The sequence below is a fragment of the Ambystoma mexicanum genome, chromosome 10 (genome assembly GCF_040938575.1).
Source record: "Ambystoma mexicanum isolate Mex_15411 chromosome 10, UKY_AmexF1_1, whole genome shotgun sequence".
In the NCBI taxonomy this organism is placed as follows: domain Eukaryota; kingdom Metazoa; phylum Chordata; class Amphibia; order Caudata; family Ambystomatidae; genus Ambystoma; species Ambystoma mexicanum.
Window position 1 is genome coordinate 1,553,502,288 of NC_090932.1, and position 18,728 is coordinate 1,553,521,015.

General features: G+C 47.7%; 1 protein-coding gene across 6 annotated transcripts in view; it reads right to left on the minus strand.

Moving 5' to 3' along the window:
- The window catches only part of PISD (phosphatidylserine decarboxylase), a 502,520-nt gene that overhangs the window by 95,040 nt on the left and 388,752 nt on the right, over window positions 1–18,728 (minus strand). For all 6 annotated transcript variants that reach the window (XM_069619816.1, XM_069619818.1, XM_069619821.1 and 3 more), the window contains one exon: window positions 760–996. In XM_069619816.1, coding sequence (XP_069475917.1) covers window positions 760–996 — 237 coding nt within the window. The remainder of the gene's footprint in view (window positions 1–759; window positions 997–18,728) is intronic.

Sequence of the window (18,728 nt, forward strand, 5' to 3'; positions counted from 1 at the left end):
CATACCATTTCCATACATTGCACTTATCAAAATGTGCCCTACACTTACCATAATATGCAGGTTGTCAAGTGGCCCTGTGCCCCTCATAATGCACGTCATAGGCAGGCCCCACACTCACAATACTGAACGTGTCACAGTTGGTTGGTGAAGTACTCCCCATTCTCAGCACTCTGCAAAGGGGCTAGCACTAGACATACTACAAACATAGCAGGAAGACCCATAATGAGCAAATCACAGACCTGGTCATAACTCTTCATGATTTCCATGTTGCAGATGACCCTGCCCTATCCAGTATGCACATGCCACAGACAACCCAACAGAAACCATATTGAGCATGTTGAAGATGGCCCCGATTTCAACATTAGGGTACAAGTCACAGACATTCCCAAACGGTTGCAGAGGCCCACACACCACACTATGCTCATTGCAGAGGCCCACACTCGACATACTCTGCGAGTCCAAGTGGCCCACAAATAGCATATTAAAGCTCTATAAAATAACATACTGCGCAGGTCACAGGCCTGTCCCACACACACCATTCTGTGCAAGCCAGAAATGATAAGCACTGATGTTAATGTGCAGGGCCCTGACGGGCTCAACACTTTCCATACTTTACAGGTTGCAACAGATGGACCCCCACCCCCCCTCCCCCACTAGCAACACTGTCCATGCCACTGACAGGCCCAGACATGCCATACTGCAGAGGAAACAGTCCACACTGTCACTATCCTACAGGTCGCAGACAGGCCCCACACTCACCATACTGTGCATGTCACAGACAGGTCGAGCCTGTGGCTTCAGCTTCCTCCGAAAGAACTCGCTCAGGTTTCTGTAGTGATGAAGATCCTCCACAGCCGCTTCTTTCATGTTGACACCAAAGGTCCAGATGTAAAGACTGTAGACCGGCTTCCGGAGCCAAGTAGGCAGTTCAACCTGGTTCAGGCGTCCCCATGCTCGAGATAGCAGACGAGTTGGTACAGTTTTGTACAGAGCAACCTTTAAGAAATCAAAGCATGCATTCAGATTGTTTGACTTTCCATTACTACCTTTGACTTCATGCTCTCTAAAGTTACTGCCATCACAAACACAAAGAAACATACTTTCAAACTAGACATGATTCATGCATACATTTAGCACCACAAACCTCTTTTTGAACTACATATTTAACATTTTTGAAGAGTGCTACCTCACCCTTGCTATTCGCAAAACACTTAACAGAGACAGGAGAGAGAGAATAGATAAAAAGCGGCAAGGCCACTCAGGGGAACAGAAGGTGTTGGATGGCTATCTGAGTCAAAAAAGGTCCTTAGAGGAGGCCTTCTGAAGTAGAGAGCTCCTCTCAGGGCGGAAGGAGGGACTGCAGAAGGCCTGTAGATTACACATTACTGGGAATGGAATGAACAGCACACAGACCAATAAAAGAAAAAAATATAACCAACCCAATTCAGAACACATCATTTTCAATTAAAAACTACATTCTTCGTATGCTAGTGTACCTACAATCTGAAGTCAATAAGGCTTAATAGGCCTGTTTACTAATGTTGGCATGGAGCGACAGAGATTCGTGCACATTCCAAGAAGATGCTTCCTTGTGTATGGTCTCAGGATTAAAGGCACTTCAACATCACTGTTGCTTGCATATCTTTGGTTGGATTGTGGTTGCTGGGCACATAGGCGTTCTATTCATGAGGTCATGGCTTGTGGTATTGGAGTGCCTGCTTTAGGTAAAGTTTTCATAATGGTGATTGTATCTGTCAATCCTGGTTCCTAGACTCCCAATTGTCATTTGTGTATTAAATGGCTCTCTAGAATTTAATGTGGTTGCTTTTAATTGCTTTGCCCAGAAGGATTTGAGATAGTAATAGTATTGACCTACTGGGAAAGTGACATCTGCATTATTACAAATAAGCAAATAAAGTCATGACTATTTAGTATTGGTCTCTGGAGAGATGGGTCTTGTGCATACTACTAATCCTCAGGAAGATTTCTATTTGGACAAGAGCAGGTGGAAGAGATTTCCAGAAAACTGTAGCATGTATTCAAACAGTTCAACCACATTTCTAAAGGGGGTATATTCTGGGCAACAAAATCCTCATGTATTGGTCCCTTACACCTGAGATGACACTCTGGGGAATTCAAATACCTACTTCTACAACGTTGTGGAATGCAGGATGGTAAAGGGGAATAAAAGCCCTTTTGGATCAGTTTTTTTTCCATTCTAATAATGGTACACACTTCTTTATGGAACAGCTCTTTTCCCATACTCCTCTTGATCTCTATCAGATGTGCCTTTATATTGTGTCACATGGGAAAAGAAACAAAGGTTGAGCAACAAACTTTTTTTGGTGTCTGTTTCAACCCCCTTTGTGCAGGAATCACCACAACTTTAATCGCCACTTGGACTATGCCAATGCCCTTTAAACAGGCACATCAGATTGTCATTTGAAGCAGCTGTCGGTCGCCCAGTCTGCGGCTGTGCATTTGATTTTTAAACTTCCTAAGAGAAGCATTAAAAGGTTTTAACCTTTTGACTCTCCTTGCACTGGCTTCCAGTACGCCAGCATATTGTTTTTAAAGCTTTGTCGGGTTTTTAAATGTTTACATGAACTTAAATCTAAAATCGTCACAAACACTCTGGCAAGAACCTTAAGTTCACTGGACAAACATTTCTTTGGTTATACCACTCTCCAAATGTAAAACAAGAGGGTTACAACACTTCTCATCACCTCTTGTGACTTTGCAGCAACCACCTACTTCTGGGATAACTGGCACAGCATGCTACTCTCACTCTTCAGTATCTTTTTGTTTCGTCCCAGCCTCACCTCAGAGTCAAGCCTTCCAGAAGGCTCTTTCTTTGTACTCTACTACAATGTTGAGCTCCCTTACAACACAGCCTTAACTGGCCAACTCCAGGTTTTTCCATCTGCTTCTCTGGCTCCTCCGACTGATCCCGGAACAACATTCTAACTGCCTCAGAGTCTGGTTATTTTCTGCCTCTTTACAGTTAGGCCAGAGGGTTAAATGTCAAGTTGTAAGCTATTAGACCGGTGCAAAGATCACTTGTCCACTGTCATGAATGCCAGTTATCCACATGCGCACATAACAATTTCATACTCTCCAAGAGTGAATCGTCATTTGCCAAAGGCTAGTGGTGAGTGCACAGTTTGAGGCCGGATTTTGCTTGGGAATCGTTTCACTGAGGGAGGGCATTTGTGGGCTTGCTTCATCATTAAGCCAAGGCTATGCAATAACGGCATGCCGAAGGTGTAGTTCTGATTCTGCAACTTATTGCCATGTGCTGCAGGTTTCTCAAAGAGGTGAATCCGCCTGTGCCCCAGTGATCATGATAAGAGGGCTTAAGAAACCTGTCTGCAATCTTGAGAAGAAGCACCAGCTTTATGGCTGCAGGGTGATCCACTGTCTGGGGCTGCAAATATGTGGGTGAATTTGCAAGCAGGTCCCTCAGAATTTCCAAGGGGTGCATATATGCATTGTCTGCATGGTTTTTCAGGCTGTCTTTTTTTCGGTCTCTGCTCCGCAATCCACTTTGATGCTTGTGCACAAGATGTTTGCTTGTTCAAAGCTAACACACCATTTACGGTTTTGTGAATGTAGACCCAGATGAGAAATACTTCCATACAAAATTGTCATAAGACCCTTCCTGGGGCAGGTTTCCATGTGGCAGGTAATGGTAGTACGGGCTTTAACCCATTTCTCATAAAACACATCCCCTGGTAGGACACAACCTTTTCGCCAAGGATCTACTACAGAGCACAAGACCGAGGAGTGCTCAATGCTTAACTGCAGGATTGCTGTGCGAACCTACCAAGAATGCCTCCAATAGTCGATTCACAGAGCTGGTAGCTCAGAATGCCCTCAGAGATCCGGTCTCCCTCTAGAGTCCCCCCCCCCTAGGTGACTCTCATAATTTTCCATATGTAACTTATTCTGGTCACAGAATGTCTTTGAACTGCTTATACAGGTTTGCTTTGGTGCCCCCGTCTGGTGTTTGCGGTATCCCTGCAACCTTATGTGGGATGCAGCTCACCTTTTCGTTGACTTTAGCAGGCTACATCTTTTCAAACACTAAAGGGTTATTTTTTGGGTGTGTGGGTCCGTCTCTATGAAGTGCAATACACAGAGGCAAAACCATGTTGTGTGCCGAGGAGGGAGCCTGCAGGTAATGGGAGTGAACCTAAGCAATAAGAGAATCACATGACCTATAAATGCAACATTGCCTAGGTCCAGCTCTCCCCTATACAAAACCATTGTCAAGCGATTACAAAGTAGAGAACTATTGGAGCGGGGATGACTGCATGCATTACAAACTATGCAGGTTACGTCTGGATGAAGCATCAGAAAAACAAATTACTTCACTGTACATGCAATAGATTTAATAAGGCATGTAGAGCCCTAAGGTTACTGCCTTGTGTATGCATATGCTATGCCGAACAACGATTCATGGATTCCTCGGAAGGGTCTTATACACATAGTATAAGACTTAATTGCTCGGGAGCCCGAGCAAGATTGCCACCGGTTAACAGAGCTCCCGAGGTGAGGAGCAGGCCTGATCGCCTTATGGCCGCTTCCGATTGAAGCTAGAGGAAGACAACAGCAGTATATGATGTCGTGGGAGACGTGTACCGGATGACCTAATTACAGCGCAACTTGTTCTGTGGAGATAGTGCTCTCGTCTCCTGTGTGGCAGAGCAGACTGCCATGGGACAGTGACGCCCATGCTATATTGTGGGCTACAGACTCACGGGGTGCCCCGCTGTCCGTACACCACTCTGTGCATCGAGGTCCACTAACGGTGGGCACGGATGGCCATTATCAGCTACGTGCACTATTCATTAGCGAGATACAACAGACACAGGTTTAGTGCCGCTGATCACCTACTGGAGGTACGTGATCAATGGAGTGAATCGCCGCCTTAGGGAGCCCCAGGCTCACACACAACAAATGTCTCAATGGATATCGGATTGCTACATTAAGACTACGGAGCACGCAAGATGGCTATTCATGAGCCCTTTGCTCTGCCGCCTTCTGAGGGTTAGCCGCTTCTCCAGGCAGAGTGTACGGGGCAGATCACTTTCCTCGGCAGGTGCCTCCCTCTGGAACAGCCTCCCTGCCCATCTTAAAAATATGTGCTGGACCACTTGAAGTTCCGGAAGCAGCTCAACACTCATTTCTTCCTCTGCTTTCTCTCCCCTGCTGACCTATCTGCCTGCTGGGCTGACTGGTTGCTCTGATACCACCAGAGTCTCACTGTGTACCAGTCTCCCCTGCACTTCCTCACGCACTAGGGGCTGTGACCTCTACAGTCCCCCGCCTCCTTGCACTTAGCAAGAGCCGCGCTGCCCTGGCTACACTTACCCAGAGCAAAGTGCCCCGATCACACTTTCCCTTTCCCTCTACCTTGCACTTCTCCCGTCCCCTTCCCCTGCTCATTGCCCTCCCGCACTTGCACAATCTGAATGACACAAGGCGTAATAAGATAGTTTGTCTCGTCTTCCCTCTGTACCCTCCCTTGTCTTGTTGTGCCTACAAACAGGTGTACAGGTGCGTTATATATGACTATATATCATGTATGCGCTGGAGGAGGCAGATATTATTTGAATCAGTGCTCTTGGCCCACACACCTAACCCGGCGGATTACAGGCGGACGCACTGTGGGCTAATGCCAGACACGCCGGTGTGTGTACAGTCTCATCTGGGTGTCCGTGTCACAGACTAGGTTGGTGCAACGTCAGCACTTTGAAAACAAGCTCCTGCTCACTGCAGATCAGTCCCACTCTCTCATGGACCTTGCAGGGTGGTTGAGCACCCATGTATGGCTGATCCTTGCACCAGTTCGCAGCCCTGACGTGGTGCTTGTTGAGGAACGTTGCTTTATGTCATAACAAGTGCTGATGCTTACATGGAAGTTGCTTCACTATATCTGTGCAAATATCACACTTACAATTACCGTTGGTGAGGGCATGATACCCATTAAATTAGATCAGTGCTTGCTGTGGGGCACGTGCTTCTTTGGATCTGCACTCTATGAACCAGTGTGCCAGGAGAAATCTTACCTCTGTGTAGCTCACAATAATATGCAGGGGTGACGACTCACGACCCTGCAGGATCAAGCCCTGACACTGCGGATATGTCTGGGTCACCCTCGAATTTGGACGCTGACCATACCGAAGGGAACAGCACCAAGTCTGCAAATACACGCCGATCCACCAGACGCCTTGGCACAATGGACGTCCAGATGCAGCTTTAGATCATACTTGCGGAAATTAAAGCCATTCGCCAGCGCACTAGGGAGAACAACAATACTGTGCAAAACATAATGAAGGAGTTTAAAGATGTACACAGCCGCATCAATGTACAGGCTGAACACAGTACCGTGAATGAACGTAGGATTAGTGCGCTGAAGGACAACCATGAGACCCTCTCTCCCGAAGTTGACGCCACAATAAAGGAGGTCCAACGACATGATCCGAAGATGTAAGACCAGGAAAACAGGTCTAGACATATTAATCTGCGTCTGGTTGGTGTCCCGGAAAATATGGAGGTACAGACATGGAGGGATTTCTGTATATGCCGCCTCCTGAACTGTCAGCACAAGCTGGCTATTTTGAAAGCATACCGAGCTGCTGGCACTATACTGGTCGATGGCTCTACAATACGCCGGTCCAACAATTTCTCTGCGGAGGTCTCCAGGCGGCTGAAAGATTTAATCCCACTGTTGTGGGGATCAGACCAGCAATACTATCTCAGATTTCCTGCAATATGGCGTCTTCAGCATGATCATCAGAGGCACATATTTAAGTTACTTGCAGCACAAAATAGTTGTAACAGATCACTTGCTGGACACATCGAGTAACCCCAACTCAAATATTGCTGATCAATAATCCCAGCAGGATCCTACTCTCCAAAAATCACTGGAAGGCAGCCGGCAGACTGCCCAGAGGCCCTGATCGGAAGGTAGGCAGGAGACCCAAAAGATGACTTTGTCCAATACGTAAACTGTTCACAGGACCTAGGTCGACTTAGGATTTGATTGCATGTGCCTGTGATTTGAAAGGACATGTCTAACTGTCTAGCTGGGCACATGTACTGGCTGTGCTCATCTTTATGGACCGACTTTGCATTTTCTCCTCATCCGCTAAAGGCGGCTGTCGATGCCTGGCGTACATAGACTTGCAACAATCCTCATGAATCTTCGTATGACAGGTCACAGTGGCTGAAATCCTCTGACTGCTATGGGCTGCTCTTTCATTTTTCTCTACGAGACTTCACCCAGAGACTGCTCGATGCAGGTGGTTCATCTGTTGCCCTTCTGTAAAGTGAATGCATGCTTTGTTTCTCTTTGTTCTTGTTCCCCTGGTTTTGGGCTTCTTGGTATGTGCATGAATAGTGTGGAGGTTGGCTTGGCCTCTCCTATGATCCATACATTGGTTGTTCGGATTCCTTATTGGGGTCCTACTACCAGACCTCAATGTTACTCATATTGTGGGAGGTTAATAGTGAATACATATAACCAGTGGGCACCTGGGCAGTGCTCTATGGGAGCACTGGAACGGGTGGTCTGTTACATAACAGCATGTTTGCTCATTTTCATTGAGAATGTTTTGCGTTTATAGCTGCATACCGACAATAGACTTGATACTGTGTTGTATAGTGCTTGTCTGTGTATGCATGAGCTTAGAGAATGTTGGAGTGCTAATGTGGAATGTTGTCCTGTGAGTGTGTGTCGAGGTTCTACTTAGTGTCAGTTGAAGCTAAGCCAGCCTGGGTGATGGGACCCAGTGGTGTTCCTATTGTAACAGCTTGATGTAACTTAGAATAAAGCCTAAGTGTTGAATTGATCTAAGAGTACAGAAGTTGCCTTTCTACATTGACGAGGAGGAAACTAAGAACCTGCAACCAAGATGAAAAAGAAGCAGTCTGCTGAGGGGGGAGCAGCAAAAAGGAAGCCGAACCACTGCCCACCAAAAAGAAGCAAGTCCCATCACCCAGGGCAGAAAGAAGGGGAGGAAAAGCCCAGTGCAGGGATGGACGCATTTCCAAGTTTAAACCAAGAAAAGGGGAGATTAAGTCCCAGTGCAGTACCAGGGGAGAAGAAAGGATAGTCCCAGCACAGCATCAAGGGTTTAAAGGGACGGAAAAGAAGCAAAAGCTGGTGCAAGGGTCCCAGGGGTAAATGGAAGAAGAGCCCTAGAACAGGCAAGAGAAATACCTAAGCCCAGTGCTTAAGTGAAGCCTTTGGGTAAAGTTCAGGTTATCTCGAGGATACTGAAAGAATATGCGCATAAGGAAGAAGGTGTTTACACTGTGTATTCAAGAACTTAGATGCCTGTGATGTATACGCACCAAAGGTTGAGGTGTTATTTAGTGCTGTATTTCTGCCATACTAAAAGATAAATGGCTAAGAAAGCTGATGCAGATGGAGTGAAGGGCAAACGATCTTTCAGCTGAATGACGGTAAGGAGCAGGAGATGTGTATGCTCCGAAGTGGTCTGAAGTCTGATGACGTCACACTGGGAGCAGCAGGAGATTGCGAGAGATGGAATGCCATTGTAAGCTCCAGTGGAACGGCCAATGTTGTCAGGACCGAGTTGCTGAATATCGCAGCGCGTGTGATAAGTAAGCATCGGAGCCGTAATACAGGAGGATCGGACGCTTAACGCAGTGTCTGAGGGAGGCACCCTCATCTGCGTTATGTACCCAGTGTCAGATGCAGCTGAGCCGTGGTACAGGAGGATCGGACGCTTAACGCAGTGTCTGAGGAATGCACCCTCATCTGCGTTATGTACCAAGGTTCTGAACCTGGAAGAAATGGGAAACGGACGGTTGGAGTCGAACTGAGTAAAGAGGAAGCGCCCCGCAGAGGCAGCATGAAGCTAAATGAAAACATAACGCTCCGCAGTAGCAGTAAGAAGCTAAATCAAGATATCGTTCCTAGAAAAGTGTTGCAGGATCTTGGAGGGACATATCCCGGCAAGTGTATGGATTTAAAGATTGTGAATCCGAAGTTCACATTATTAGGCGTGTCGATCGCTGGGAAGATTTTGGAATATGGAAACTCGAGAAGTATTGTAGCAGCAAGATAGTGAAGATGTCAAGATGTTAATGCCCATACAAGTGTTAAGGTGTGAAAGAAGGAGCATTGTGCCACATTGAACGTCTCAGAGGGATATTTAGAAGGGAGTGTGCGCTGTGAAGAAATCAGGAGGAAGGAATATCGTAAGAGGCGTATCCTTTTAGCAAGTAATTTTAACAATGAATTACACAGTTTTTGGAAAGCTACTGTGATGGCTTGAATTGTCATGAATGAAAAGTATGAGTGCTAAGGTGGCACGATGGAGAAGAAGTAGAAATGATGATTAACGTATGCTGCAATAAAGTATATAACTTTTTGGGGATTTGCAGGGTGTATAAGGAGATAGAACTGTTTGAGCATGAGTGGCACGTGAGGTTTGTGCATTTATGAGAGAGTGCAAAGATGTTAGTAAGTAAAGTGCAACTTATTGAGGATTTTCAGGAAACTATGGGCTTCCGTGGACATTTTGAGTCCAATTTGTTGTGAGGAGAAATGTAAGACTGAGTGAGTTAGTGATAACAATTTTGAGGCTTTGCAGGGTTATGTTGTAAAATACAACAAAAGGGGTTATTACGAGTGCGGCGGTAAGGGGTTAACGGCGCCGGTAAGGATGCTGGTGCCGTTAACCCCTTACCGCTGCATTCCGAGGACCCTTAAGCGTGTCCCACTAAGGCCGGCTGGTAGAACCAGCCGTCCTTAGCGGGAGCCGCTAAAGGACCAGGGAGCTAATAACGGGCCCGTAATTAACGGGCCCATTATTAGCTCCCTCCCCATTCCCATTGAGCCCTATGGGGGCTCGAATGGGGATGGGTATTTTGAATGGGGAGTTACCGGGTCCTCCAAGGTTGGAATGACCCGGTAAGTCCCCATTCAAGGAACCCGGACACGAGTTTGGAGGCAGCCATGGCGCTAATAGCACCATGGCTACCTCCAAACTCGTAATGACCCCCAAGACTTTTAGGAATATTGTAACATTACACTATTCATGTTGTGTTTGGTTCTAGCAAAACCGAACTGAATTTTAACATTCCAACATGTAAGTTATCTGTGGTAAATATGTTTGATGTATACTATCTGAGTGAATGAATGGCAGTACCGAAGGTAAAAAAGGGATTAGTGTTATTATGTTATCAAATATGGAAATCCCAAGCTCACTCTCTTGGGTGTTTTCAGATTGCTGCTTTTATACTCTCAGCTAGAGTTGATGGGCTGCAGGTGATGGTGATTAAATTCAAGGGCCTGATCTTTTTAGTGGGACATACGTACTGAGAATAAAGGTTTGCCCCCGTTTGCATCTTCCTCTTACCAGTACTATAATGGTGTTTCCCATAGGAGGCCTACACAGCTCTTAGCTCCTTCATCTTCGTCTCAGTATTTCGATGGTTCAATGGGAAATGGATATCTTGGGATATATAATACCCTATTAAGACAGAGGGGGTGTTGGCTGGGGGGGGGGTGTCAGAAAAGGAGAAATACTATCTCTCACATTCAGGCATTCCCTCCCCATTCCCCGAGGACCCTCTACCCAGGTGATCCTCCCTCGCTAGTCCACCCCCCGGGTTGGGATTTAAAAGCGATGGCCCTCTGGCCACCTGTGTAAAGGATCCCCAAGGAGTAGGAAGGGAAAAACCCTTAGGTTTTTCACAGTCCCCAAATAATAGAGAAAATGTGTGGTACACAGGGGAAAGCGCTGATAGGGGACAAGAACATTAATCAGCGTTTTGCCAAATACTACAGGGAATTATATGCTGCTCCTCCATATAGAGGCAGGGATCGTGTTCATTCCTTCCTACAATGTATACAGCACCCCATGATTCTCCAGAAAGATTTGACGTTACATATCCCAATTACACAAGAAGTGACAAAGGCTATTTCAGGACTCACCTCAGGAAAGGCAGCCGGACCAGACGGCTTACCCATAGACCTCTATAAACCAATGCTCGAGTTGCTTGTGCCGAGATTGAAGTGGTCGTAATTTCTCCAGAGAGCCATACTACTGGCAAATATAGTGGTCTTTCACAAATCAGGACAAGACCCAAATGAGTGCAGTTTGTTTATACCGACCTCACATATTAATTTAGATGCCAAGATCCTAGCCAAGTGTTTAGCTGGACGATTGGAGCGTATATGACCTGCACTTATACATCAAGACCAAACAGGGTTCATTCTCAGAACCCCTTGAAGCCGGAGAAAGCGCAGGGTTTGAACTCAGTCCTACCCTGGGATTGAGGGAAGGATTTCTGACCTGTTTTTTTCAGGCTGGCCAAGGACTTGACGGTTTGAGTTGAGGTTTTCTTCGTTAATTTGTCATCAGTGGAAGAAGGAAAAAGGTCCATGCCCTCAAAGGGCAGAACCAGGAATCGCTCCTGCACATCAGATGAATACTTTGTGGCGTGCATCCACGATGTCCTCATCTCGACCCCAAGGCACAGCCCTCTGCTGGGTGTCGCAATGTGGCGACCAAGGATTCCATGAGGGCCTGCACAATGACCCGGGCATCCGCCAGACCAACCTTGAAGAAGGCTTGCTTGTCGGAAGGGAGGTCAGGCAGAAATTCCCCAAGCTCCTGCCACAGCTTCTGGTTAGCCACAGCCAAGAGGGCATCCTACAGTCCTGAGATGGAATAACAGCGTTTTTCCCACGGACTCAAGGAGAGGCAACTGGAGGCGGCTCCCGTGGAGGAAGACGACAAATATCATGGTTAAGAAAACAAGAAAGCCGCAGCTACCACAGAGGAATGGGGCTGTGGGTGTCAGGCCAGGAAGAAAGGCTCCCCGTCCATCAGCCTAAAGCTGCTGTCCAACTTCTTGTTCATCTGGGCGCTGGGCCTGGGCTTCTCCCAGACCTTCCGCGCCACCTGCAGGACATCCTTCTGGAGGGGGATGCCAAAGACCTCTGCTAGCACCACCAACTCCTGGGGGGGAATTTTCTCAGGAAGAGGGAAATCCCCCACCTCCCAGAAACTCCACCAGGCCCTAAAGGTGGTCATGGAAAGCCTTAACTGATGCAGAGGGTTCATCTTCATCGTCCCGTATCCTCCCCATGCCCCCTTTTTAACAGACTGAGGGGAATCCGGGCCTGGGACAAAAGGTCCGGAGTAGCAGACAGGTCCAACAGCTGTTGAGGGGAAGGCGTTGGAAGTACATGAGGTGGTCAGAACAACCAGCGGGGCCTGAACGGGAGGAAGGACCGGCACCAGGACTGGGAGTGCTGGAGGAACGAAAGGAGAACCCAGAGGAGGGGGCCAAGCAGACGCCACCTGTGGGATGAACTCCTTCACAATGTCCTCCAAGAGCCTCTTCATGAAGAGGAGGAAGTGCTCCAAGAAGCGGTCCTCACAATCCTTCTAGTCCGTATGGGCTGGGCCTCTGCTCCTGGTCAAAGCGCCAAGGCGACTGGTGCGTGTAGCCATATGGCTGTGATTGGTAGATGTAGCCCTGAGGGGACCAAAAACCTGCACCCTAGGATCTGCTGCCGCTTCCAGAGAGAAGGGGGCTGGGATCATCCCGCAAAGCCCATTCGATGGGCGAATGCACTGGAGGGCCTCGAGCTGGATTCAAGATGGTTGCCTGTCTGGCAGGCTCTGCCACGTGCCGCTCTGCCATTTTGAAGCCTTACGCCACGCCCTGGTTGGCAGGGTGCGAAGGTACTGAGCCAAGAGAGGTCTCAGACACGAAAGGATACAGCTTGTATCTTGCACCCGAAGCAGAATCTTAGACCTCAGAGATCCCTCTGGTAGCCGCTGACCCCTCAGTTGGCCCGCCGGTAGTCATAACACCCTGATTCACGGCCTCAGAGTGAGCTCTGGTAGGCTGTGAGCTCCCGGCACCTGTAGCGGCAGCCGTGCTGGATCTAGCCGAGGCCAGACTCTTGGAGGTGACACTCGACAATCCCTTACCCCCTCTGGGGTAGACGAAGAGGACAAGCCTGATTGTCCTACGAGGGCAACCTGGTAGGGCCCCTGACCCCTCAGCTTGGGAGCCAGTAGTCTGAAAGGCATCAGGTCTGTCCCCGACAGCCCGTAGGAGCCCCTGGGCCCCTCGCCTTGCGAGCTGGTAGCCTTAGATGCCTCGGGCCTGATCGAACCTGAATCTGAGGAATCTGGATCCGTGGGAACTTTGGGGAAGGAGTCACTGTGCTGTGGAGCCATACTGAACAGAGGACCTACCTTTTCTTGACAAGAGGTCCTGGAGACAAAGTGCCTCATTACGAGTCCGGCGGTAACCGAGGCGGTAAAACCACCTGGTTACCGCCGGACTCGTATTACCATTCCGCCTCCGTGATTCCCAGAATTACCGGGGCATTACAACCCCGGTTTTCCGGGAATCACGGAGGCGGAATGGTGTAAATCCCCATTCCCATTGAGTCCTATGGGACTCAATGGAAATGGGGATCATGGAAACACCGGCAGCATCTCGTAATGCTGCCGGTGTTTCCTCGTCCGCCTCCATGCGGGAGGTGTTAAACCCGCCAGGTCAGACCTGGCGGGAACATCACCTCCCGCCTGCAGGGGTCGGACTCAGGCGGTCCGGAAACAACGGTGGCGGCGGGTTTACCGCCACCATTATTTCCGGACCGCCTGAGTCGTAATGAGGCCCAAAGTCTTTAAGGTGCGGCAGAGGAGAAGTGTGGAAGATCTCCTTCCACCACGACAAATGATTCTTCAATGCCCTGTGATCGAGAGTGCTGCAGGCCAAACAGGAGTCCCATTGGTGGTCGTGCCTCAAGCACTCAAGACAGAGGGTCCGACGCCGGGAACGAACGGTCACATGAGGCACATCTCGTGAAGTCTCCTGCGGCCAACATTCGCGGGGAGAGGCGAGGCACTGAAGGGAAGAGAAATAAGAACTGGAAAAAATAAAGGGGGAGCAAGGGGAAAGCTAAAAAAGTCTCTGCGTTGGCTGCCAGGTCCGGTACCGTCTGTGAGGAAAAAAGGACTGCGGTGGGGTCTCGGTGGGGCATTCCCACGCCTGAGGCCATGCCCCTGCGCGCTATAATAAATGTAAAGGGGAAGAACAATTATTTGCTGCCAAAAGCTCCAATACTGTCCCCATGTTGGGGGACGCCCCCACAAGGATGGAGGAAAGGGGACAGACGTCTGAGTAATGATGTGATTGATTATTTATATAGCGCCTATACACAATATATACAAGAACAAGGGGGGGGAGGAGGGGAGACAGACAAGCTGCTATCAAAAGTCAAGGGAACAGATGATAGGAGTAAGTGCTAGGAGGGGGAAGGCTGAGAGGAGGGAGAAATAAGTAGGAATGGGAGTAGGAAGATAGTAGAAGAGGAGGGAATTTTGGAGGGGGGAAAAGGGGTAGAAGGAAGGTAAGGGGGGGCAGAGGAGATACACAAAGCCAAAAGGGGGGGGGGAGCAAGGCAGGGTGGGGGCACACAGACACTCACGGCGGTCCAAGGGGGCACACAGACACTCACGGGGGTCCAAGGGGGCACACAGACACTCACGGGGGTTATGGGGGCACACAGACACTCACGGGGGTTATGGGGGCACACAGCCACTCACGGGGGCATGGAGGCACACAGACACTCACGGGGGGCCGTGATCCGGCGTACCGCGGTGGACAGAGGTAGACAGCGGTAGACAGGGCCTTAGAAGTGGGCCTTCGAATGGTGTGGCCGGCTCCTGCCTCCCGGTTGCAGCCATTGGCTATTAGGGGCCAAGGCAGCCAATGGGAGGGGAGGCAGGGGCTGGCCCACACCATTACAGTGTGGCAACAACAAAGAGGACACGGCCATCATGGAATGGCCTAAACAGGCATGTAGGCACGGCAAAATTGGGAATAAAAGTCATTTTAGTCCCAATGCAGGTGAAATAAACATACCATGCTGGTCACACCAGCCAAAGCAAATGCTGCACGATTTGTAGTGCAAATTCCAAAATGAAACAGGGACACTCGTAATAGCGTGATTTTGTCCTCAAATTGTAGCATTCCTTACCCTCATCAAATGCGCATCATGATGTTGTTCCGGGCGTGATGGAGGGCCGGAGGGTAGAGGGAAGAAGGCTCCATCAGGGTGAAGAGACAGTGAGAGAAGTGTGTGTATGTATAGAATTAAGGTGGTAAGTGACTTTATCGCTGGCTAGTAGCCAACAACTTGAATTTTATCCCCATGAGTGTAATATTGTAGCAAGAAGCACCAGGTAGGGGAGCCAGCTTGGCTAGTAACAGCCCAAGTCATTGTGGGCACGGGCAAAGCAATGGCCCTACAAGGCTTAGGACTGTTACCGGCCAAGTCTGGCTTCACCCTACCAGGTGCCTAACTTCCCTTCCTTACCTTCCCCCAGAAACTCAATGTCTCCAGATCTCTGGTTCTCTCTAGGCTGGACAACTGAAACAATCTCTTCCTCAATCTGCCTCTCTCCTCCCTTTACCCCTTCAACTAATCCAGAATAGGACTGAGAGACGTTTCATTGGTGTCAAGCCCAGGGACAGCATCTCTCCAGCTCCAATATCTCTCCACTGGCTCCCGGTGGCTGCAAAGATCAAATTCAAGACCCTCTGCATCATCCACACGTCTTTCTGGGGCCTGGGACCCAAATACATCCAACTCTCTCTCCCTAAATACCTCCCTGCTAGAGCCCTTCGGTCCTCTAGCTCCAACTATCTGCAGATCAGACGTTTTGCTAAGTAGAGAGTGGGAGGCAGATCTCGCTCTTCGGCTGGTGCCTCCCTCTGGAATGGCCCCCCTGCCCTTCTCAGACTTGAGCTGGACCTCCTTAGGTTCTGAATACCCTTCCGATATGATATGATATATGATAGGTAATTTATAATGTGCTTAATACCCAGAGGTTTCTAAGCGCGGACCCAGGGATCAAACCTGTGGTGCTCCGTATCGTCTTGCTTCCCAGGCGAGCACGTTGCCTACTGAGCTATCCTCCCGAGACATCCTTCTCTTCTCTACTTCCTTCCCTCATGCCCTCCCTTGTTAATGCCCCCCTTTGCAGCTGTGACTGGTGACCTGGTCCCTTATGAGTCCACATGGCACCAGGCCCTCATTGACCAGTGTTACCAGCACTCCGCCCGCCCCCCCCCCCTCCTTGCACTTCCTTTTACTGCACTTGCACAATCTGAGTGTCACAAGGCATAGTAGGACAGTTTTTCTCCCTTGTTTCCCTCCCTCTTTTGTCTAGTGGCGCCTGGAAACACCTTTTAATGTATAGAGTGATTTATAAATAAACAAAGAAAGAAAATAACACCCCTAGCATCCGGGGCACTAATAGCATTAAAACAGAGGGGGGGTCTGAGAAACTCTCTACCAGCACGAACACAGCCCATTGACTTGTGCTTGGGTGGATGGCCCCTGGGAGAGTCTCAACCAAGCCTTAAGCTCACTGTTCTTCTCACAGAGAAGAAATGTCCCCGCATATCAGTCTTTGTCCCGGCCAGGGGCAGTCCAGCATCGAAATGCTAGGCAATTCTCCTCTGAACAAGAGTACCACAGCAACGTGTGGAAAAAAGAATAATGTGAACAGAAAATGTTTCAAGAAACGTAAAAATTGTTGTAAAAGAAGAAAATGCTACTGCGCTGCTGGGCTCCAACAGAGCAAATATATTTGTAAAGGGGAGTCAATCACAGACTATCTAGTCCCCTGTTCATGCTAATCTTTTCAGCAAAATTGCAGGGACATGGTTCTACCTACAAAATAATATTCTGCAGCCTGCCTCAAAGAGCCTTTCTCGCTAAGCTTTTCTCAGACAACAGCCTCCATTAGAATATGCAGCAATCCTGTAAGACGTGTACAATATGAAGTGCTACATTTTAGTGAAGTGTTAAGCTGATCTCATTTCATGTCTCTTATGCATTTCAGTCACATGAGTTGGTTAACAGTTTAACATTTGTTTTCGAAAAAGGAGCACTGTGCATCTATAAGGGTCTCTGTTATATATGAAACTTCGAAAGAAATTTATCAGGTACGTGTACCCCTGGTAGGGGTTTAGCATCACTGATCATTCAACAGCTGCATGAGTTAATTCTAAGATGTTATATATATATGCTACACATAGATGCCTTAGGAAAACAAATGAAATGTGGGAAATGTAGGTGCAGGTCAGACAGATCAAGTTCAGAGTGGCAGGGGATGGGGAGAGGAAGGGGATGAGGTGGGTGGGCTAAGGATATCTTTCTCATTATCCAATCAGGTATCTTCACTTCCATTTCTTGGTAAATCGAGAGTGGTTTCAAAATCAACTATATTCCAAGATCAATGATCACAAACTGTTGGCACCTGACCAGTCCAGGTTTAGGTCAGGGTATTGAGACCGCTACTATATCCATCTTAGACGATGTATACAAAATCTTGGGTGTAGGCTGCTCCTGTTTACTGATCTTACTCGACCTCTCAGCAGCATTGGACACCATTGGCCATGAAAAAGGTTTTGATATTTTGTCAGTGCATTTGGGAATCAGTGGCCAGGTTTTGATGTGGTTTAGATCTTTTTCGAGTAATAGACAACAGTCGCTTGTCATAGGTGATAACTGCTCTGAACCTATTGATGTTCCTTTTGGAGTCATTCCATGGTCAATTTTAACTCCTTTATTGTTTAATTTGTATATAGAACCGTTGGGTAATTCGGCTAATAAGCACAGTGTGGATATACATATGTATGATGAGGATACCCAACTATATTTGAAAATGTCCCCAGAAAATGAATTGGAGATTCAGAGATTGTTTAGTTGACATTGAAAGTGAATGTCTAGTAATTGTTTGAAACTGGCTCAGTCTGAAACAGAATTTGTTTTATGTTCTCCCTCCTCTCACACTTCTGTTTCCAACTGGCCTAGAACTGCCAATATTACAGGATCCTGTGGTAAGACGTCACCCTTGGCGAAATCCTTGGGCTTCACACTAGATGCCAAGCTGACCTTGGTGCGCCAAATAAATGCATGGGCTAAAGCTGCACACCATCATCTATTCTCCCCAAGAGGTGTGAAACCTTTTGTCTCATCAAACTATTTATTGGTTCAGCCTCTTGGTTTTGTGTTGCATCAATGTTGGTAACTATTTCGATTGGATTTCCTATTTCACAGGGGCGGCTGTTCTTTATCTTCCCCTTCTCTTCTAAATCTCCCTTCTTCCTACTATTCACTTTACTCACTACTTTCTATCCCCCCTCCTCTCCTCTCCTTTCTCATATGTAAATTGTCCTATATGCTGATTTTCTGGTTTGACTCCTGTTTTACCGTTATTGCTTCTGCTGTTCCATGTTTAATGTATATTTTGTTGTTCATTGTAAAGCGCCTTGGATTAAGGCACTATATAAAACAATAAATACAAATACAAAAATATCTATGTGGTATTCACTGTACGTTACGGAAATGTGTTACCACGAAACCTCTAGAAGACATTTAAACATAATATATATAAATGACAAAAATGTTATATGTTTGCAACTTATTGGAAGGTAGATTTGGTTCAGGTTGGTCGTTAATTTGGTCGTACTAATGTTTTCTCGAGCCGAAGAAATTGAAGTAGTTAGGGAGCAAAAACATCACTTTTTTGGATGCAACAACTGTTTGTTTAATTTGGCCAGGATGTGGCATTTCTTTGGCAATTTTGAAAAGATCAAACGTTTTGTTGGTAGACAAGATGGACGTCGTTTGGGCAAGG